Source organism: Bos indicus, chromosome 4, assembly GCF_029378745.1.
Source record: "Bos indicus isolate NIAB-ARS_2022 breed Sahiwal x Tharparkar chromosome 4, NIAB-ARS_B.indTharparkar_mat_pri_1.0, whole genome shotgun sequence".
Lineage (NCBI taxonomy): Eukaryota > Metazoa > Chordata > Mammalia > Artiodactyla > Bovidae > Bos > Bos indicus.
In genome coordinates, this window is record NC_091763.1 from 12,776,285 (window position 1) to 12,800,369 (window position 24,085).

The window sequence follows — 24,085 nt, forward strand, 5'->3', positions numbered from 1 at the left end:
CTCTAATAATTTGAATAAATGCATAAGGAATATTTGTCATTCAGTGTTTATACTTAGAAATATACCATATGGATTTTGTTTATTTGTTTGTATGCCTGTTCGAGGGGACTTCCCTGGTGGCTCAGCGGTAAAGAATCTGCCTGCAATACAGGAGACCAGAGTTTGATCCCTGGGTTGGGAAGATCTCCTGAAGGAGGGTATGGCAACCCACTCCAGTTTTCCTGCCTAGAGAATCCCATGAACAGAGGAGCCTGGTGGGCTACCGTCCATAGGGTCACACAGAGTTGGAAATGACTGAAGCGATTTAGCAGCAGCAGCATGCCTGTTTTTAAAAGGAAAGCAGAGTGGATTGTCACCTGAGCAGATATTCTCAGGGGCAAGGAGGGTAAATAAATATTCAGTGCCAGGCATTCTGCCGGGTGCCTTTCCTACATGATTTCAGATAATCTTTATAACAAGCAGAAGAGAATCTTCCCCCACCCCCTTTTTCTAAAGATGTAATAATTGAGGCTTTTTCTAGTGGTATAGCTTGTGGCTGCCAGATTTAGAATGGGAAAAGAGTCCTTCTGGCTCCGAAGCCTGGACTCTTTGCAACACACTGCTGATTTTGAATGGAGTAGACAGATGTGTCTGTCTGTATCTAGGCACGCACAGAGTAACTGGAACACAAAAGATGCTGGAAGGATTCCCGTTTTGGGTAATGAAGTTTCTTGTAACACCTAGGTTCTGGAATTCTTTGTTCTATAAATTCCTATTAATAGGGAGATTGAAGAGTTATTTTACTATAGGTAAATACTTAATCCAGAAGTAGCCTGTGAAGATAGGGCTTAAAGGGAAGAATAGCTGAGTATACAAGTATTCTAAAAAAAATCAGAGTTTAGTTTTAGGTTAAGCTTTTTCTTCTGCCTGCAAGTTGTTGAAATAGAAAGCAGGTGTTTGCTACACCAAGTAACCTTCACTTTATTGAAAAGGTCAAGGAGCTCTTTCTCATTGTTTGTTTCTCTCTCGTGTTCCTTTTGGACGTATCCCTCTCCCTTTCTTGTGCCTGCCTCACCAAAGCATGCCCAGCTAAAACCAACCAACACACATAATTGTCTGTGTGTTGGAGAGATGAAAGGTCTGCAAATAGTGAAAACCCACTGTTGTGTAAACATGTCAATTTATTTACTTGATTTAGACTTATTTTTATTAATGTTTCCAAGTGTTTTTAAATTGATTGATTTGAGTGTTATGTCCTTATTTTTTATTTATTCTCTCTCTGTGTTAATGAAAAGTAAAATACATAATGAAAATAACCAATATTGGTTATCCAATGAGCGATTTGGATGGTCCTTGAATAATTTATTAATTTCATATGTAATTGAATAATTTATTGATTTACATAGCCTTGTTAACCCTGAGTTGTGTAATCAATCACTTGGTTTCTCATTTTTCTTACCGTTTATAGAATTATCTTGTGATTTCAAAGTTAGAATCATTTTTATTTGATAATATCCCCCATGACATTCCCTAGGCCAGCCAGGAAAACCTCAAATTAAATGCAGAACGACCAGGTTCATCCAGTTAATTTCCAGAGCCAGCACTTAGATCAGCATTGTCTACTGCTGCTGCTGCTAAGTTGCTTCAGTCGTGTCCGACTCTGTGCGACCCCATAGACGGCAGCCCACCAGGCTCTGCAGTCCCTGGGATTCTCCAGGCAAGAACACTGGACTGGGTTGCCATTTCCTTCTCCAATGCATGAAAGTGAAAAGTGAAAGTGAAGTCGCTTGGTCGTGTCCGACTCTTCGCGACCCCATGGACTGCAGCCCACCAGGCTCCTCCGTCCATGGGATTTTCCAGGCAACGGTACTGGAGTGGGGTGCCATTTCCTTCTCCGATTGTCTGCTGAAGAAAAGATAACTCTGGTTTTGGTCACATAACCCAGGGTTGATTCTAACTTGGAACCTGTCACATTGACAGAGGGGAGTTGGTTGCTTGAATTGCCTATAAGGAAAACATTGCACTGTGAGGAAATATATCCTGAAAATGTAAAAGAACAGTGGGCATCTTATCAGAACCGTATTGAGGATTAAGAATGCTTTACCATGTATTGTGTGTGATTATATGTATCTGTTTTAATAGTTTAATAAATTATAAGTCATACTCCAGTAGAATTTAAAATATACAGATAATCCCAAAACTTCATTTAAATTTCTGAATTTTCTGTTTTTTTCCTTCAAATATTTAAACTGGAAGAATTTAAAATAAGCGAATGCCCAACTCAATTTGAATTGGATTCCTGTTTCTGTTCATTCTCTGTTAAACATTCTGATTTTTTTTTAAGTTAAAATGGCTCTGCCTAACAGCTGAAAATTAAAAGAAAGGATACTTTAAAGAAGAGGGAGATGTAAATCTGAACTACTGAAAAATTTTAAATGTAGATCTGAGTGTATCTGTGATAAGGCATTGTACTTCTGGATTTATAAAATTATCGTTCATTTATTTTTCTTTCTTTCTTCTCCCCCCGCCCCCCAAAAAAAACCCCAATCTGAAAGGTAAGCATGGAGGATTTCAGTAAACCCCTCAGACAGTCAGCACTATCCCATGAAATCCTAAGGTTATAGTAAATTTTTCAACTAGATTTTATTTTCAGTAACAAATTTAATTTCCATTCATATGCCACAGCTATCAGTGTTTACCTTTTAAGGCACGATGATGTAATTCTGGCATATGTTTTGTGTCACATGAGTCACGTATTTGTATTTTGGGAATTCGTTTCTATCAAAAAGAGCAAAATGTAATGCGAAACCCTGTGGGCTTAGGTTGGAAATGAAGTGTGAACCAGTACCGTACTACTTTTTAAAATTAGGACGTATGTAATGGTTATTCACATTAAAATGAGTTATTTTACGTACACTTTTAAAATTATATGATTATTTTGCTTTTGCCTCTTTCAATATTAAGATATAATATTTATTAGACTTTGAAGTCTTAGATTATAGATGACATTTCAAAGCCTTTTTGTGTGGTAGTTTGTAACAAGATTAATTATCACTCCAGAAACCGAGGCTCCTTCTCTTAAAATATAATTTAATCTTTCTTTCATAATTTGTTTTTATTACTAGAAATTATTATTACAACTACATCATGACAGCATTAGTTTATTTTTTTAGAATCTTTTAAAGTATTGAATACAATTTAGAGCAGCTGCCTACATGGATAAGCATTTTTATTGCTTGTGTTAATATGTAATAATTAGAAACAGAAATATAATGCAAGTTATGGTTTGCATAAGAGTTAAAGGTTTACAAAAATGTAATTTTTATGTGAAAAAGCATTAAAGGGATAACATTACATTTGACTTACTCTATTTGCTGTTCCTGTTTGGAAGCAGGTTGTGTTGTACAAACAAGAGATTGCAGTTACTGTGGATGGCCTTTCAATAATATGAACTGGCTTTATAACTGGTTACATGGTTGAAAAACTAAGAGTTTGGGCGTATTCCCTTAGTTCTTGAAAGTTTATCTTATAGTAAGCACTGGAACTTCAGTGGTCTTCCTTCCTTTGTATTACGCTGCTGTCTCTAGTGGAGGGAAACGCGTGTTTTAATTTTTGTTGTCAACCATTTTAGAACACTGTGGCTGAATTGCAAGGAGTGTCTGGCAACTGCAATAACAATAACAACTATTTCCTAAAGGTTTGTTTTTTGGTGGAAAATAATGCTTATCTTTACCTTCCTGCTTCATGTGTGAAATTAAAAATTCTATGTGTCTTATTAACTAGCTCTGTGCTCAGAAGAACTTCTCTAGAACCAAGTGTTTTGTATGTTGAATAACAATTTGAAAATAATCACTCAAAAACTAGTATTTAATTCTGAAACATAGCACACAATGTAGTCACAGGGTCTGCAGTTTGGACTCACTTCCTAATATTTCACCATGGATGTTTTTAACACCTAACATTTTAAATATTTTGTAATTCATATTAAGGAGAAGAAAAAGATAACTAACAATAGAGCTGTATGGTATTTATAAAATACAATATACACAGCAATTTAAATATATTGTCTTTAAATTCAGTGATTATTTTTATAAAAGGATCATTTGATAAAGGTCTTAATTTTTAAAAGAACTAAACGCATATATCTTTCAATTATAGTAGTACTTATTTACATGACATATTGTAGGCATACTAAAATGTATAAAAATATTTTATACTTTAAATAATAAAATAATTCTCACTATCTTTAGCTGCTAGTAACAGTGATAGAATAACTTAGAAATGGAAAGTCAGGTGTATTGAAAAGGGAGATTGAATCAGTTCTAATGAGGTGGATGAAACGGGAGCCTATTATACAGAGTGAAGTAAGCCAGAAAGAAAAATACCAATACAGTATACTAACGCATATATATGGAATTTAAAAAGATGGTAATGATAACCCTATATGTGAGACAGCAAAAGAGACCCAGATGTATAGAACAGTCTTTTGGACTCTGTGGGAGAGGGCGAGGGTGGGATGATTTGGAGAATGACATTGAAACATGTATATTATCACATGTGAAATGAATCACCAGTCCAGGTTCGATGCATGATACAGGGTGCTCAGGGCCGGTGCACTGGGATGACCCAGAGGGATGGGATGGGGAGGGAGGTGGGAGGAGCATTCAGGATGGGGAACACACACACACACGAAAGACAAAATAAATAAATAAAAGGGAGATTGCTTTATGGTGATTAGAGGAGCCAGAAAAATAGAAGAAACACAAAACCTTTCAACTTGTATGCAGACTTCAATTTGACTGGACTTTTAAAATTATTATATTTAATCATACCCTTTGGCTTATGATCCCAGATCTCTACTGGTGGTTATTGTCATTGAAACCCAGAATCATAAGGTACTTGGAAGACATTGTTAAAGATTGTGTTCATTTTTGGTCTTACCTAAGCAATGCACACATGTGCACACAAGCACACACACACTCAAACACACTATACTCAAGAGGCGGCATACTGCTCTACTTGAAAGGTCCTCTCTAGTAATATTATTTGTATGTAGAAACATTATTATGTATAACATTGAGCAGAGACAGGAAGATGTAGCATGTGAAGGGAAATTAGAAGTTAGAACAGAAAACTTTGTCTAAATAATGCCATCTTTTTGTATCTCATCTTTGGGGTTTATTTTTGTTTATTATAATTCAAGTGATTGGAATATGTTTTCTTATTTTCTTTCCAACTACCACATTGTGATATGAATTCATGAGCCAGATACAAAATATCAGGTAAAATTTAAATTAAATTTAAATTAAATTTATCTCAGATTACAGACTCTATACTTTCTAGAAACCATTCTAGAACAATTCAGTGATGAACTGCAGAGTTAGCAATGTTACACAAATGCCATAAAAACAAACACAAATGACAGCATTTTCCCAACTTTAAAAACATTTATGAGTTGAATTTAATTTTTTACCAAAAAGCTCTAAAATGCTAAAATGCACAGTGAGAGTTGGGCCTTATTATCCTGGGAAACTAACTTTCCAGTGGGCCATAGGGATCCTGTGGTTCCCCATGCTTTTGCGTCTCCTGTTTTCTCTACCTTGAATGCCATTCCCTACACTCTTTGTTGCTCTTGTTAATCCTGTTCACCTTTCAGGACTCTGTTTAGGTTTCATCCATTCCTCCAAAAGCTTTCCTGGGCTCTCTCAGCTGGGCTGAGGGCCGGTTTTTATTCAGTCAGCAGCACCTTGTGTAGCTTTCTCTGCCACTTTTTATCTACCACTCGTTTGTAAACTCTTCAATGGCAGCTTTCAAATAGCTGCTTGACTTGTAATACTTGGAGGGATGAGCGCAACACTGGGCAGTTAGAGGAAGCCAAGACATTGAATCGAATTGAATCACTCAAATAATATTAAGATAAAGAGTGGAGACAAGAGTTAAATGAGGAGAATGACATTTAGTTAGGAGCATAATCTGAAATAGTGAAGGAAAAATGGCATAGAATACAGGGATAAAAGAATCTAGGAATAGATTGGAGACTGAAGTTAGGGAAAGGACTTAAAGGAATAAGCTGTACTTGTCTTTGGCACTTTGAGGGTTAGCACCTTTCTGTGGGCTTTTTCTATCACATTTTAATTGTTTTGAGAGACTATGAATTTACAAGAATACCTTATCTTTATCACATTGCACCAAAATCTTCTGCATGTAAAGCCAAGAAAAAAAAATATTAATGCATATTTCATTCCTTGAAAACCTTTGGGACCTTGGAAACAGCAGCCTGGTGACTCATACTGACGTGACTGCTTTTTAGTCATAACTGAATAAACATGTAGTAGGCACAGAATAGTCGAAATGGCCTAAGTGATACCAAGATCTATACTGCATAGATCTTCTCCTGCCCATTGTATGAACTAAGAAATATCCTTCAATCATAGAAATCATTCCTGATACCAGGAATATAGTCAAATCTTTAGAGCGTGAAATGTATATAATGAGGTATATGGCCTTGGTACCAACACCAAATAATGATGAAAAAGATTTGTAAGTTATTCCTATTCAAAAGAATAAGAAGTTCTTCCCTACTCAAAATAATACAAAAAATCCTAAACAAAATAGTAGCAAACCATATTCCATAACATAAAAAAGATATCATGGCCAAGTTGAGTTTAGCCAATAATGCAAGTATGGTTTAACACTGGAAAATCAGTCACTATTGTATCTGACATTGTACTGAAAGGCATAAAGAAATAATTAAAGAAAGAAATTAGAAAGAAAGAAATAAGAGTTATCATTACCAAGAGTTATCATAAGAGTTATTATTACCAAGTGATTGTCTGTTTGGAAAATCTCAAATATATATACAGAGAATACATTACAGATAGAAATAATATATGATTTCAGTGAATTTGCTGGATACAGAATTAATATAAAATATAACATCTATTTCAGTGTATCTATATAAAGAAAATAATTTATAAGCTATTTACCTTGTTAAAGGCAAGAACATGCCTAACAAAAGATAAGTATGACCTTCATGGAGAAAAATACATTCTATTGAACTTTATTAAAGAAAGCTTGTATAGAAAGACAAAAAAAAAAAACTCTTGTTCGTGGATTAGGAGACTCAATAGCTTAATTCAGTCAATTTTCTATAAGTGAATTTATATATTCAATATGATTGAAATAAAAATGATTCTAAGGAATTTTTAGATGGAATTTGATAACCTGATGCTCAAATATATATATGAAAGAATAATGCATCAGAAATAACCATGATATTTCACATGGTATTTATTATTAAGAGATATTTATTATATTATATTAAGAGATATTTATTATTAAACTGTAGCAAGTTAGAACCTAGGACAAAAGAATGGATAAGTCGGTCAGTTAGCTGAGAAACAGACCCTCCCACATAGAAAATTTGTTTGTGACACAGATAACATTCTAATGAGTTGAGAAATATTAGGCTTTTCAATGAAGGGTAAATGGTAAAATTGCAATCCTCATCTTAACCTGAGCTCAAAGTTCATTCCAGATGAATTATTACTCAAATGTGAAAAGAAAAGCTGTAAAATTTAGGATTCAGTATAGAAGAATATCTTTATGACTTCAGTGTAAGAAATGGTTCCTTACATGAGACACTTAACAAATCCATAAAGGAAACAATTGAGAAAATTGAGTGCATTAAGATTAAGAACTTCTACTTATCAAAAGATTACTTCTGTGAAAACAGACATACCAGAAGCTTGAAGAAAATATTTGAAAAAATAAAAAACTGAAAGAAACCTATATAAAAAGTCCTCTGTGAGCCAACGAGAAAAGTCTACATATACACTATTGACTTAAATAGTCATACTGTAGGAAAAGAGAAATCTGAGTGGCCAATGAGCACATGAAAAGATGCTGAAACATATTAGGAATCAAAATATAAAAATTAAAAACCAAAATGAAATACTATTTTCCATCTATTAAATTGATTTAAATTGGATATTTTAAGTTTTGGTGGGAATATGAACTAAAAGGAACTCTTCTCTGTATAAGTATAAATTGGCCAATTCACTTTGAAAAATAATTTGGTATTATCTAGTGAAGTTGACCCAACAATTATATTTCTTAAAAAAACACCTTAGTAAAATTCTAAATTCATGAGATGTTGCTGTTGTTGTTCAGTCACTCAGTCATGTTTGACTTTTGTGACCCCATGAACTGCAGCACACCAGGCCTCCCTGTCCTTCACTGTCTCCCTGAGATTGCTCAAACTCATGTCCGTTGAATCCATGATACCATCCAACCATCTCATCCTCTGTCGTTCCCTTCTCCTGCCTTCAGTCTTTCCCAGCTCAGGGTCTTTTCCAGTGAGTCAGCTCTTCCAGTGAGTCTTTTGCATCACGTGTCCAAAGAATTGGAGCTTCAGCTTCAGCATCAGTCCTTCCAATGAATATTCAGGGTTGACTTTCTTTAGAATTGACTGGTTTGATCTCCTTGCTGTGCAAGGGACTCTCAAGGGTCTTTTCCAGCACCACAGTTTGAAAGCATCAATTCTTCAGTGTTCAGCCTTCTTTATGGTCCAACTCTCACATCCATACGTGACCACTGGAAAAACCATTGCCTTGACTAGACGGACCTTTGTTGGCAAAGTAATGTCTCTGCTTTTTAATATGCTGTCTAGGTTGGTCATAACTTTTCTTCCAAGGAGCAAGCGTCTTTTAATTTCATGATTGCAGTCACCATCTGCAGTGATTTTGGAGACCAAGAAAATAAAGTCTGCCACTGTTTCCATTTTTTCCCAATCCACTGGCCGTGAAGTGATGGGACCAGATTCCATAATCTTAGTTTTTTGAACATTGAGTTTTAAGCCAGCTTTTTCATTCTCTTTTACATTCATTGAGAGGCTCTTTAGTTCCTCTTCAATTTCTACCATTAGAGTGGTGTCATCTGCATATCTGAGGTTATTGATATTTCTCCCAGCAGACTTGCTTCCAGCTTGTGACTCATCCAGCCTAGCATTTCACATGATATACTCTGCATATAAGTTAAATAAGCAGGGTGACAATGTACAGCCTTGACATACTCCTTTCCCAATTTGAAACCAGTCCATTGTTCCATGACCAGTTCTAACTGTTGCTTCTTGACCTGCATGTAGATTTCTCAGGTGGTCTGGTATTCCCATCTCTTTAAAAATTTACCACAGTTTGTTGTGGAAGCACGGTGTAATATCATTCTTGTAAAAGAAAAGAATTGGATACAACTTATATCTCTATCAAAAAGAGAATGGGTTAATATATTGAGGTATATTCAATGGAATGCCATACAAAAGATGTTTCTGCACTTCATAACAGGGATTTCAGGAGCCTATAATTAAAAGGAGAAAGGCACAGAAGAATACATGATTCCATTTATATGAAGTTTAAAATCATGTAAAAATTACTGATACATTACTCAGTCATACAAAAATATAGTAAAACTAAAGAAAAACAAGAATGATAAAAATCAGCAGAATTATTCTTAAGGGCAAGAGACTAAACTATTACAGAATCAAGAGGCACAAAGAGAGGATTATAATTGAAATGTAGCGGTACTGCTCCTTAAGTTGTTAGTTCATTTGTGGTGGTTATATCCTTATTTCATTATATTTTTGTATATTTCATAAATATTATTTGTGTGAATTCAATATTTAATGAAAAAAGTTAAAATTTGTCGTGTCCAATTGCTTATATTTAACAGTTATATGGGTATAAAATGAATATGACGTGATTCCTGCTCTCCAGGGTCCTATAAAATGACTTAAAGACTTTGTGTCTCAAAGTGGGACACTCATAGTACTTCTTTAAGACTGCAAATTTCTCCACCCAGCCTCGCATCTGCTGGAACAGAATGTGCACTGCCAATGGCCTAGGGCTGTGGGGCTTTGTGGGAAGGGTTGGGTATAATCAGGGCTGGAGCTGTCCAGTTTAAAGATGCCGGGAAAACTGACGAGAAGACTTTTGAGTGCTGGTATTGCAGACACTTTTCAAGAAGAAATTGTTGTCACAAACCACCAGATAGCCATAATGAGGAAAGGAGTAAAAATTGTTTTCCCTCAAAGGAAATTATAAGTTTGAGAGTACATTTATTATTAACCCGTAGAAACACCATCAATGATATTTTTGTTGGTCTTACTTTTTGTTTACTGTCAATTCTGTTGCTATAATTTCTAGATCTATGTTATAATCAGCATTTTTGCAATCATATGAGTCAATTTTTATGTGAATACACCATATTTTCCAAGATTCAATTAGTTGTACAACTAAAGAATTATTGAAATAATAATAATGTGCCACTTGGTCAGTGTAGTTGCTCTCTTCTGCAGATTAAAGATTCAGGAAAATACAAATCTCTTAAGTCTCTTCCCACAATTCTGCTGGCATCAGAATAAGTGCTTCATTGTTTCCTTAGCAAGTAAAATGAAACTCAAGGAAGGCTGCCAATTTGAAATTGCAGTGTGACATTTGAATTACAGAGGTCTACTTTGGTCTCTTGACTGTTTAGTTCTGGATATCAGTGGGAAAAATAGGGATCACTGGTTCCCTCCTCATATAGAATATATTCATCAGAGACTTAATGACATTTATATCTTAGTAAGTAGCTATCATTTATAAAGAGGAATTGAATTAGAAATATTGAGTCATGGAAAAATATAGTTTATACTCCCAAGAAGCTTAGTATTTTGCTGTGGAAACAAATATATATGGTAAAGAATTTAAATCATTTTCAAAGCAGTCTGTCAAAAGGCCAGAAAACCACAGTCTAAAAGAATCATCACAACAAAGGACACACGAAAGTAAAAGCGTGAGTTTGAGACTTGTGTTTCAGCTTTTATTTGCAAGAATTTTTGTTATTTTTATATGTTTTCTGTAGCTAAGAAGCTGAGCTAATATTGGGTGAACTCAAGAAATAAAAAGACTAGTTTACCTGCAGAGTATATGAAAGGAGTAACGGTGGGAAAGTCTTCAACAGAGTAAACTGAATAATGTTGTCAGTTCAGTTCAGTTCAGTCGCTCAGTCGTGTCCAACTCGTTGCGACTCCATGAATCGCAGCACACCAGGCCTCCCTGTCCATCACCAGCTCCCGGAGTTCACTCAGACTCACGTCCATCGAGTTGGTGATCCCATCCAGCCATCTCATCCTCTGTCAACCCCTTCTCCTCCTGCCCCTAATCCCTCACAGCATCAGAGTCTTTTCCAGTGAGGCAAGTCTTCACATGAGGTGGCCAAAGTACTGGAGTTTCAGCTTTAGCATCACTCCTTCCAAAGAAATCCCAGGGCTGATCTCCTTCAGATTGGACTGGTTGGATCTCCTTGCAGTCCAAGGGACTCTCAAGAGTCTTCTCCAACACCACAGTTCAAAAGCATCAATTCTTCGGCACTCAGCCTTCTTCACAGTCCAACTGTCACATCCATACATGACCACTGGAAAAACCATAGCCTTGACTAGACGAACCTTTGTTGGCAAAGGAATGTCTCTGCTTTTGAATATGCTATCTATGTTGGTCATAAATTTTCTTCCAAGGAGTAAGCGTCTTTTAATTTCATGGCTGCAGTCACCATCTGCAGTGATTTTGGAGCCCCAAAAAATAAAGTCTGACACTGTTTCCACTGTTTACCCATCTATTTCAAATAATGTTATAGAAACTTCAAAAATCAGCTGAATTTCTAGGCAGTTTTTGAAATTAACACAATATTGTAAAGCTTGCTTGCTTGCTTGCTGCGTCGCTTCAGTTGTATCCGACTCTGTGCGACCCCATGGACTGCATGCAGCCTACCAGGCTTCTCTGTCCATAGGATTCTCCAGGCAAGAACACTGGAGTGGGTTGCCATTTCCTTCTCCAGTGCATGAAAGTGGAAAGTGAAAGTGAAGTCGCTCAGTCATGTCTGACTCTTAGCGACCCCATGGACTGCAGCCTACCAGGCTCCTCCATCCATGGGATTTTCTGGGCAACAGTACTGAAGTGGGGTGCCATTGCCTTCTCCAATTGTAAAGCTACTATACCCTAATAATAATAATAATGGTTGGGAAACAGTTCTGTCCAGGGCTCTAAGATTTCTGAGGCATTGAATACTCTTTGTTCTAGACTATCTGTTCAAGTCCCTTATGATTATACAGTGGAAGTGACAAATAGATTCAAGGGACTAGATCTGATAGAGTGCCTGAAGAACTATGGACAGAGGTTCATGACATTGTACAGGTATGGCCCTAACAGAAGCAGAAGATGTCAAGAATACACAGAAGAACTATACAAAAAAGCTCTTCATAATCCAGATAACCATGATGGTGTGATCACTCTCCTAGAGCCTGACATTCTAGAATGCAAAGTCAAGCGGGCCTTAGGAAACATCACTCCAAGCAAAGCTAGTGGAGGTGATGGAATTCCAGTTGAATTCTTTTAAATCCTAAAAGATGATGCTCTGAAAGTGCTGCACTCAATATGCCAGCAAATTTGGAATACTCAGCAGTGGCCACACGACTGGAAAAGGTCAGTTTTCATTCCAATCCCAAAGAAAGACAATGCTGAAGAACGTTCAAACTACCACACCATTGCACTCATCTCATACACTAGAAAAGTAATGCTCAAAATTCTCCAAGCCAGGCTTCAACAATACATGAACCGTGAACTTCCAGATGTTCAAGCTGGTTTTAGAAAAGGCAGAGGAACCAGAGATCAAATTGCCAACATCCGTTGGCTCATTGAAAAAGCAAGAGAGTTCCAGAATAACATCTACTTCTGCTTTATTGACTATACCAAAGCCTTTGACTGTGTGGATCATAATAAACTGTGGAAAATTCTGAAAGAGATGGGAATACCAGACCATCTGACCTGCCTCCTGAGAAATCTGTACGCAGGTCAAGAAGCAACAGTTAGAACTGGACATGGAACAACAGACTGGTTCCAAACCGGGAAAGGAGTACATCAAGGCTGTATATTGTCACCCTGTATATTATTTAACTTCTATGCAGAGTATATCATGAGAAACACTGGGCTGGAGGAAGCACAAGCTGGAATCAAGATTGCTGGGAGTAATATCAATAACCTCAGGTATGCAGATGACACCACACTTATGGTAGAAAGCGAAGAAAAACTAAAGAGCCTCATGATGAAAATGAAAGAGGAGAGTGAAAAGTTGGCTTAAAACTCAACATTCAGAAAGCTAAGATCATGGCTTCTGGTCCCATCACTTCATGGTAAATAGATGGGGAAACAGTGGCTGACTTTATTTTTTTGGACTCCAAAACCACTGCAGATGGTGACTGCAGCCATGAAAATAAAAGACGCTTACTCCTTGGAAGAAAAGTATGACCATCCTAGACAGCATATTAAAAAGCAGAGACATTACTTTGCCAACAAAGATCCATCTAGTCAAAGCTGTGGTTTTTCCAGTAGTCATGTGTGGATGTGAAAGTTGGACTATAAAGAAAGCTGAGTGCTGAAGAATTGATGCTTTTGAACTGTGGTGTTGGAGAAGACTCTTGAGAGTCCCTTGGACTGCAAGGAGATCCAACCAGTCCATCCTAAAGGAAATCAGTCCTGAATATTCATTGGAAGGGCTGATGCTGAAGCTGAAACTCCATTACTTTGGCCACCTGATACGAAGAACTGACACATTTGAAAAGACCCTGATGCTGGGAAATATTGAAGGTGGGAGCAGAAGGAGATGACAGAGGATGAGCTGGTTGGATCTCATCACCGACTCAATGGACACGAGTGAGTAGACTCCAGGAGCTGATGATGGGTAGGGAGGCCTGGTGTGCTGCAGTCCATGGGGTCGCAAAGAGTTGGACACGACTGAGCGACTGAACTGAATTGAATCAGTGACACCACCTCTATCCTGGAAAGCATTCAGGTTGACCTCAGCTCAGTGGCCAGGGTTTTTATGGATTATAGAATTCCCTTCACCCCTGTGTTTTTCCCTTGTGGTCCCATTCCTGGTCTGTAAAATCACTCATATCCCCTGCTATATTTGAGGATGTAGTGGTATGGCAGTAAAGACTCTGATACCACTAGTACCTTAGACCAAGTGAAAAACTCACTTGAAGAATCTTAAGGAGATACCCCTGTATTTCTAAAGTAGACCTTGATGGTTTATGGAATTTGTTTAACCAGTAGGGTCTGGGAGCCTGGGGAGTATAGTCAGTCTCAGAACTGCAAGTTGGTCTCATTCTGCTATTTGGAGTTCTTTTAATAGTAGTTTTAATTATATGCTGTGGGAAAGACTGAATAGATTTTGTCTGGCCACTCTTGGCCACACGTATCAATGTAGTCAAGGGAATGCCATACTCATGGGAAGATTCATCAGATACCCAAATGGTGCAGAAATGAGGGTGAATATTATTGGAACACAATTCCCCCAGGGCTCTCTGACTATTCTGCATGTGTTGTGAGCAGAGGCACTAATGCCCTTTGTTTCAGATATTTCTTCAATGATATTTTACATAGTGAACAGCCTTGGAAAATAGAGACAGAGTCTCCATTTAAGGTAGGTGACAGACTTGCTTATCGCCTTTGATTAAAAAATGTGAGTTTTCTAAGCTCAGAATTCTTAACAGAAGATTTTATGTTCATACCCTCTGCTCCATTTTTAGACCATGACAGAATCCTGGATTTGATCTTTGTTTGGAAGCCATTTCTTAGTCTTAGAATCAAGACTCTCAGAACCATCATGTTTTGTTGGTTCCTTTCTGTTCAGCTGTCCTCTGAGTTGATGGCTAGTCATCATATTTTACTATAAGCAGCAGAAAGATAGCAGACAGTGCCTTCAACACTTTGGAAATCTACTTCTCTTGTTCATTTGGTTCAGTAGGAGTATTTCCTATGTTGTGCTTCAGAAGGTGATAATGTGGCTAAGCTTTCTGCCACTACAGTCTTTTCAAGGAAATTTAGGCTGCTTTAATATACTCTTCAAAATCCTCCCTGCTTTCATTCCAGCCTGATTCCAGACTTCCCCGTTTTCCTATATTTATTACGGCTGGGCTGGGCTGTGCTGAGTTGCTAGTCGTGTCCGACTCTTTGCGACCACATGGACTGCAGCCCACCAGGCTCCTCTGTCCATGGGATTCTCCAGGCAAGAATACTAGAGTGGGTTGCCATGCTCTCTTCCAGAGCATCTTCCCAACCCAGGGATTGAACCCAGGTCCCCCACATTGCAGGCAGATTCTTTACCGTCTGAGCCACCAGGGAAGCCCCCCTTTCTATTGTTCTATAATAAATTACTACCAGAACGTAGCAACTTAAAATAAGAAATACTCACAGATTACAGTATCTGTAGGTCAGTTTAGCTGGATACCTCTGACTCAAGATGTCTCATAAAGTAAGGTTGTAGCTACAGCTGCAGTCACACACACGCTCAACTTGGCGAAGGTCTGCTCCAAGGCCACTCATAGCTGTTGCCTGAATGCAGGAGATCCACTTCCAACTTGGCAGGCCTCAGGTCCTTGCTGGCTATTGGCCACAAACAGCAGTTTCTTGTGATACGGGCCTCTCCATAGGACCACATACAACATGGTGGGTTGGCTTTCAACAGCAAGAGGACAAAAAAGATGCCAGTCGCAGGGTTTTGAAAACCAGTCTTAGAAGTGACATCCCATCACTTTTGTTGTATCCTGCTTGTTAGAAGCGAGTCTCTAGACGCAGTGCCCGTTCAAGGGAAGAGCTTATAGAAGTCCATGAGGAAGAGATCAATGGGGCTTATTTTACAGCCTACCTGCTGTAGTGGTAAAGAGCTTTTGAAGAGTATACTTTTGAAATGGAAGGAGGCAGGGAGCTAAAGAAAGCTTTACAATTCTGTAAAGTCTAATTCTAGTTTTTGAATGGTCTACCACAATTACTAGAAAATTTTAAGAAGGGTTAAAGATGAGTTTGAGTTCTTACAGAAGATTGTACAGGCAAATCTTAAATCTTTCTGGTCAGAATTTTAGGAGGAATAATCTGCCTGCCTTCAGGAGCTGAGCATCTGAAGGCAGGGAACACAAGAGGCATTATCAGTAATAGAGATAGAGATGTTAGATGTTTCTTGATTTGGTGACTAGACAGTAAGAATGGAGTGAAATTTCAGAAAACATTCTGAAAACAAAGATAAAATTTTGAATGACTTGATAAATGAGAGAAATGAATATATGTCTTGGGCCATACATCATGTTGGATGTTTTACATATTTTATTTCTTTGAATCCTCTCAATACCTATGAGGTTGGAATTTTTCACACCATTTTATAGAAGAAAAGGTCACAGAAGACACAAGCTGAATGACTTGCCCACTGTCATGCAACAGTGGTATTACTTTTTCTCTTTTGGGGCCCTGGTCTCTCCAGCTCCCAGGCCATGCTCTTTTTTGTTGTACTGTTCTGTGGCATTGTCTTGGAGAAACCGAAGACAGTGGAAATAATCATAGTCCTGATGATTATCATAGTCATCTAGTCATTTAGCGTATTCTAGGCACTGTGATTGGAGAAGGCGATGGCACCCCATTCCGGTACTCTTGCCTGGAAAGTTCCGTGGACGGAGGAGTCTGGTGGGCTGCAGTCCATGGGGTCGCAAAGAGTCGAACACGATTGAGCAAGTTCACTCTCACTTTTCACTTTCATGCATTGGAGAAGAAAATGGCAACCCACTCCAGTGTTCTTGCCTGGAGAATCCCAGGGACGGGGTAGCCTGGTGGGCTGCCGTCTGTGGGGTCGCACAGAGTCGGACACGACTGAAGCGACTTAGCAGCAGCAGCAGCAGGCACTGTAATTAATACTTCAAATATATCACTACTAGAAATTCTCCCAACAGCGTTATGAAGAAGGTGTTATTATCCCCAGTGACATGAAAAGAGACCAAATGGCCCAACATTACAAAACCTGGACACGCAAGTCAGCTGAGAGAACACAGAAAGAGAGATGCCTTTTCAGAGATGGGGATGCTTTTGCTGAAAGTCATCTGGATGGTTGGCGCAGACTGAGGAATTTTAAACATTAAAGTGTTAGTTTGAGGTCTTTCTCCTCCAGAGAAAAAGCAACTCTCTTCTGTCCTCCCACAGAACTGAGTCTGAAAATATATATAACCAAATTCAATTCCAGTAAACAAATCCAACAAAAACTGCATAATTAAGGCTATTTTTATGATTAGCACCATTTAGTTTCCCTGAATCTACCAGAACAAACATTGCCTCAGCAAAAACGACTACTAATGGTGAACCTAACAACAAGAGAAAATCCCAGAAGGGTCAGTGAGGCCCCGGCTGCAGCTGTGCTTTCACTATGTTTCTTACTTGAAAGCTGAGAATCAACGGGAAAATCAGGCTCTACCGTGCTGTGTAGATGTGGCTAAAACTGTATTAATTTATTCAGCAAACATTTGTTCAGCGCCTACTACATGCCAAGCAGTGTGCGAGCCACACGAATTACAGGCATAGATTATACCTGGCATTCTCAAAGAATTTGCCATTGAAAAAAGTTGTTGGGAGAAGGCAGATAAAAAAACAGCCAAGTTTTATGGGTGAAGTGTGGCACATCACAGAAACATTAAGAGTCTTAAAGAAGAGTCACGAAGAAGAGTCTTAAAGGCAGCAGCCTTTAAGTAGATAGACATTCATTTGGATCATTAGGGAAGGAGGAGAGTCAATAAGTGAGGATAATAGAGACCTGGAAGTTTGCTTGACCCTGGGTAGAAGCTAGTACCTACTCCAAAACTGAGAACACGAGAAGAGGAACAAGTTAAGGAAGTGTAAAAGTTTCACTTCAAAAATGACGGTTTGCTTATAAAAGATTCATGTGGCCAGGGTTTCTAGGACATTATATTTGTGAGACCAAAAGCAAACAAATGTCTGGTTACAAGATTTGGTGAAGCTTTACCCTATTGCTAATGTGGTATAAGTACCACCACCAGCAGCAGCGGTCACTTATTTTGAGTATCTGCCATGTGCCTGCCCTTGTGTTGCATATTCTGCAGGCACCATCTAACTAAATGTCATGAAAACCTTGTTACTCTAAGGAACTATTTTTATCCTCACTTTATGGATGTGAAATTGAAACTTAGATCTGAAAAGTAACTTTACCAACATCAAGAGCTGAGATTTGAACCTAGGCCCAAGTAATTTCAAAACCAAGTTTCTTTAATTGGTCTTTGCTATAACAGATACTGTCTGTTCCTTTGTAAAACCTATACTGAGATCTACAGCCCTCCTGAGTATTCAAGGCTCTAATATGTCTACACGCTTCTGGTCCCTCTAGAACCACCAGAAGAGGCAGAAGCTGTCAGTTGTACTTAACATTGTAATTATGAATCTTAATAAAATATTAAATCCTCCGATAGAATATGAGTATAAAGGAAGTTGTGTCTATGAAAGCAGATAAAATTCTTTGTAGCGATTCAGAGAAGACTGGTAGCTCAAGAAAACTAGATTGAAAAGGAAATGCAAAAGAGAAAAGCTATAAAAATCTAGAGGAATTTCACACTTATTTTGCCTTGCAAGTATCTTTTTCATCCATTTTAAGACAGTGCATTAATTCTTTGGCATATACGCTCTGGTTCTGGTTTATATAACAAGGAGTACATGAAACATCAGTCAGCATACATGTGAGCCAAACCTTTTGAAGGAGACTTCTGTGCGCTTGTCCAGGGTGAGCATACTATGAGAGAAAAGAAGAGGACAAGAACTTTGGAGCTCACTACAGGCAGGCACAAGTCTTCAAAGTGAACTGAATGATAAGGTTCAAAGATGCAGAGAGTGAATCTCAACACAACAGGATTATGCACCAGGGCTTTTGGTTGGAGAGAAATGAAAGGAATGTATTTCCGTTTATTTTTCTACAAAGCTTTAGCTCTGTAGACTGCAAACAGCATAGCATAGAAGAAAGAGCATGGGCCGTGGGATATGTTAAATATGTAACTTCAGGAAAATAACTAATTGACCTTGAGGAAAGTTTCTGAGCCACAGTACAGTGTTGGGCACATAGTAAGTTACAAAAAAAAAATCAATATTCTTTGTTTTTACCCTTTTGGGAGGCTATTTAAAAATATAAAATGTTAGTCAAGAAGGTAGATAAGATGATGAAACGGTAAGAACTATTCTTGCCTCATTTAAAGTGGATTTGCAAGTTGGGACAAAGAACTTTCAAGAGTTTCTGTTTACTTAAAATATGTTAAGTATTTTCAGAATAAAGAGAGAAAGAGAAGAAGGATCAGGATACCAATGGAAACACTGTGTTGTAGCAGTTTTGGGGGGTACAACATTGTCCACTTTCCTCTGTAAATGTCAAATTCAATTTAATTTTGAGATTGATGAAATTCTGTATCAGTCCATGTAATTTATGTTATTTGCTGACTAACCAGAAAAGTAATTTCCATTTTCCAAAAAGATAAAAGAATTAGAAGAATGTATATTCTGAGTCTACTGAATGTAACTTTTAAGCTTCTAGGTGTTTATGGGCTTCTGTAGTAAATCCATACTTTATTCAAAAGCCTGTTTAGGATGGGGGTGATAAATAATCAATGGGAGAGAATGGCAACATGTTTTAAAACACTATATCCAGAGATTCTGATAAATAATAGTATAATAAAGACAGTAAAATACACATCTTGTCCTCAGGATGCTTGAGATTAATTAGAGAAAACACTAGTAAATGGAAAGATGAAATGAAAGATAACAAATTTTAACAGAATTGCAGGCAGTTTGGGTATTGAGAAGGAGACTGGCAAAGTAAAAAAAAAATCAAAACAATTCTTAGTGACTTAACATTTATAAAAATAATTTTGATGACTCAAATGGATAGCAAAGCCAGAATTGTACTTAGAGGTGAGAATTGCATATATTGTAGAGACCCTAATCCTGTTATTTACTAAAAAGAATGTTAAAAAATTAATGTGATCTAATGCTGCCTTCTCATCAAATGACTTTACAGGGTATTTTCTTGATATGATTGAAAACTTCCTAGCAGGTTACAGATATTACCAAGTAAATGCAATTGGGATTATTGGATTCATTTTAAAAAAAAATATTTTTCAAGATCCTATTATAGGTTAGGCCTCTTCCTAGGCACATATTTATGTTCATTCCCTTAGACATGATGAAGAAGTATCTATTTTCAAGCTGTTAAAGGAAAATCAAATTGTTCAACTCTTAGGTTTAAAAAGTGCTATGCCGTCATCAGACCTTAAATTTAACTTCAGATTTTACTGAATCATTCATGGTATTTGTCAAATTGATGTGATATAGAAGTGAATTTTATATACCTAGCTTAGGCCTTTATAATTGCTGATAGTTGTAACTATAGGGTTAAGAATAAGTGCAGAGTTTTATGTCTCTAAATCAGAACTTTCAACAAGGTATCTTGAGATCATGTACTTGCCAGTCGTGCTACATTTCTGTTCATTAACATCACTGGGATTCATCAAGTACCTATTAGTTCTAAAAATATGTATAAACAGAAGATGAATTAATGTACAGAATCTCACACACACACACAAAACAGGTCTGGAATTAGAGTCCTTTTAAGGTTTATAGGAACTAATCATACCACAAATGGAAGCTCTCTGGGAACAGCCAGCCCCCACTGTTCAGCTACCTTCCCTCCCAGTGCCACTGACACTTAGAATGATGTTTACAGTTCAGATCATTTCAGACTGCTTTCTAAAGACTCCTAGGATTCCCTGTGCTGATAAACTACGGTTTCAGCATGGAGGCCAGCCACTGCTTTCCCTTTCAGTCAAGGCGTCTCTGATTTTTTTGTGTGGGGGAAACAGGGAGTTCTAATGTGTAACCAGTGTGGAAAGTCACTGCTCTGTATGAAATACCCTGAGCTTACTTGTATACACAAATGCCGCCAAAGTCAAAGTCTTCATGATGATAGTCTCTGTGTGAGGAGGAAGAGTCTGAGTATGCTGCGTCATCCTTTGTTGTTCCTCATGCTCAATGGCCTCCAGAAATTGTGTGTACATCTGGACACTGCAATTTAAGAGAGAAATTTGAGAACCTGGAGAGATGTCAGTGTACAGGCAGAAAGACAATTACAGAGAATGAGACCTAGGAGGAAATTGCAGTTATTTTACTTTGAAAGAGAGAATTCAAAATGGCAATACTAATGATCTTTCAGAAATTAGGAATTATTACACTGAAGTTAATGACTGGATTTCCTTCATTTGCAAACAGTCAAGTAAATACAGTTTCAGGTTTAGGAAGAACAATTTAGTGTAGAACCAAAAGATAAAATAGCAATCGGATACTAAGCTTGTTTAGTCAAAGAAATAGATCACTCAGTACACTATGAAATGTTTTAGAGGCAACATGAATTCTTATCTGTTTTATGTATTAAATGTAATACTACCTGAAGGAGCAGGGGTGAATTAAAGAAACTTTGTTTTTCAAGCCTGTGAGTCAGTGATTTATCTTCAGTTTAAATCAGAAGGTATAGATCTCAAACAAGTAACCTGGTGCTGCCAGGAAAGGAGCCACTTTCTAATCACGTTAAGAAACTTAGTGGTGAGGAAGAATATACATTCCAGGGCTCATGAACTGGATCCCTACAGGGGCCCAGGGGTATCATGAAGGAGGGATGCTCACAGCTTAGTATAATGAATTATGGAACTTGTGGTGTATTAGAAAGAGTGTGACCCATGTAAACGAACAACCACTGCTGACTCTGACCAGTGTTTCTCATATCATAATGTGCCTATATTGTCAGATCTTTGGTTCTATCACACACACACACACAAAAGAGAAACTGGAAACTAGAATCTTAGGTGACATTTTTTTTTTAAACGTCAAAATGCTCACATTTATCAAAGTAGTACTAAACAGGCAAAGCAATGTACCCATGTGGGCTGTAAGGTAGAAACTTTTGGTTTGCCCTTTAGGTCACTAGTTAACCACCATGTTAGTTAAACAAGCAAATGAAGCAGAGTTGATTGAACTCTAAAGCTTAGGAGAATGAATCTACCAGACATTTTTTTTGTAAGGCTTAAATAAGGTCCCTTCCAGCTCTGTGAATCTTTTGACCTACTGTTTCTTCTTCTCTGCTGTCAATAATGCATTACAGGTGGCAGGAATTTAAAGGAATTACTTATTTCTCTTAGCAATGTAATTTTCTTTAGTAAAACCCCATCAAATACTTAGATTTAAAATAGTCTGTTGCTTCACAAAACCCCATCAAATACTTAGATTTAGAATAGTTTGTTGCTTCACTGAAGATACTGCCGATGCTGTTAGACTTTTAGAAATGCACTTATACACGGCACAGACCTGTCACTTTGGATCTTTGAACTAACATTTGTAACCCTAGCTGCATGAGGCATGCTTGACTCAAAAGCCTACTTACACTTTTACCACTTGGTGTGACATATTTTATTTCTCTTTTATAAAATATTTTAAAAATAGCCCACCTCCACCTGAGTAATAACAGCTGGGTTTCTGAAGTTCCCTTCCTTTTAGACAGGAGAATATGCCACAGATGAAGAGGAGGACGACGTAGGGCCTGTTCTTCCTGGAGGCGACATGGCCATCGAAGTCTTCGAGCTGCCTGAGAACGAGGACGTGTTTTCCCCCTCAGACCTGGATACAAGCAAGCTCAGTCACAAGTTCAAAGAGGTAAGTTGCCAATCTGCAAAATATTTTTCTCTACCTGTCCATTTCATTATTAAGTATATACTTTTGTTAGAAAAATATATTAAGAATAGTCGGTTTTCAAAAGAATGCCTTTCAATTACAGATTGTCCAGAATCTCATTGAATTTCAAGGCAAAAGTTAAGTAGATCTCATTATACAGTCATTAATTTAAATGCATTAAATTAATACAATCATTATTTGTCATGGTGACAGTTGCTAACTTGTCTGTTCCATAATTTCAAGCTACAGCTTTAATTTGCATTTTTTTGTGATAAGTTCAGGTTGTATGTTTAAAGCTTTATGAAAGTTTCGGGAGCTGGTTTCCTCAAAGGCAGTGATTGCTAAAAAGGATTTTTTTCCCCCCCTAAACTAGACAAGATTCCAGCAGGGATTAGATGGTATTCCCAAGTGGCTTAATTGAAGAAAGTTCAATTTCTTGAAAAAGTTCAAGGAAAAAAAAACACTTTTTTTTTAAACTTTTGATTTTATCTTAGAATATGGTTGAATGAGTTAACAGAACTACCAAGTGATACTACAGCACACAGGGACCAGCAGCAGCAGAAGCTGACACCATCTGTTGACTTAATAGGTGAAGAGGGAAAGAGATAACCTTTGTTTGAAGGCAGGCCATTCACCATCTGCAGCTTTGTAAGATGCAGCCACTGCTAAAAACGACAACTTTGGAGTGAGGGTGATAACATACCAAGACCCTCCTCTCCTCTGGCTGATGCCCCCCATCAGTCTAATCCAGGTAGGATAGCCTGGGCAATTCAGTCCTGAGGCAGGAGCTGTCAGAAATGGGCCAGGATCCCGAGGGAGTGAAGGGAATGTAGATAACCACAAAACTCTTCCTCCAGATTAACTTCTCAGAACCTCAACATGTAAAATAGAAACAGTGATGAATGTGTCCCCAGGCATTTCACTCTCTGTTGTTTTGTGGAACTTCCTCCATTGTTGAAAACAAATATGTCATTATTTACAACCTCCCTGCAATAAATAACTCTGAAGCACTGAGGCTTGAAAACCACTGTTCTGTGGTTACAAGTCTCTTAGGGACTTGACCCCACTTGGAAAGCATATTTTCCTTTTCAAGAAAAACAAGGTTGATAATTGCAGATTTCTAATATCTAATTTTGATGTGTTAGGAACAGGGACTTAAAAATTTATTTGTTTGTTTGTTTATAGCTGTGCTGGGTCTTCGTTGCTGCACGCAGGCTTTTTGGCAAGGGGGGCTACTCTCTCATGAGGATGCGTGAGCTTCTCATTGCAATGGCTCCTCTTGTTACAGAGCAGGGCTTTAGGGCTCCTGGGCTCAGTAGTTGCTGCTCTTGGGCTTAGTTGCTCCACAGCATGTGGGATCTTCTGGGACCAGGGATGGAACAGGCCTCCTGTGCATTGCAAGGCAGATTCTCAACCGCTGGAACACCAGGGAAGCCCAACAGAGAAATTTATATGTTCTCATGTTATACCTAAGACATCTAGTATATTGA

The 24,085-nt window shown here is 37.8% G+C and overlaps 1 protein-coding gene across 13 annotated transcripts in view; it reads left to right on the forward strand.

Moving 5' to 3' along the window:
• Positions 1-24,085, forward strand: part of PPP1R9A (protein phosphatase 1 regulatory subunit 9A) — a 349,577-nt gene that overhangs the window by 248,049 nt on the left and 77,443 nt on the right. For 9 of the 13 annotated variants that reach the window (XM_070787167.1, XM_070787170.1, XM_019959701.2 and 6 more), the window contains 2 exons: positions 3,611-3,676; positions 22,422-22,577. In XM_070787167.1, coding sequence (XP_070643268.1) covers positions 3,611-3,676; positions 22,422-22,577 — 222 coding nt within the window. The remainder of the gene's footprint in view (positions 1-3,610; positions 3,677-22,421; positions 22,578-24,085) is intronic. The other 4 variants (XM_019959704.2, XM_019959705.2, XM_019959706.2 and 1 more) reach the window with 1 other exon arrangement.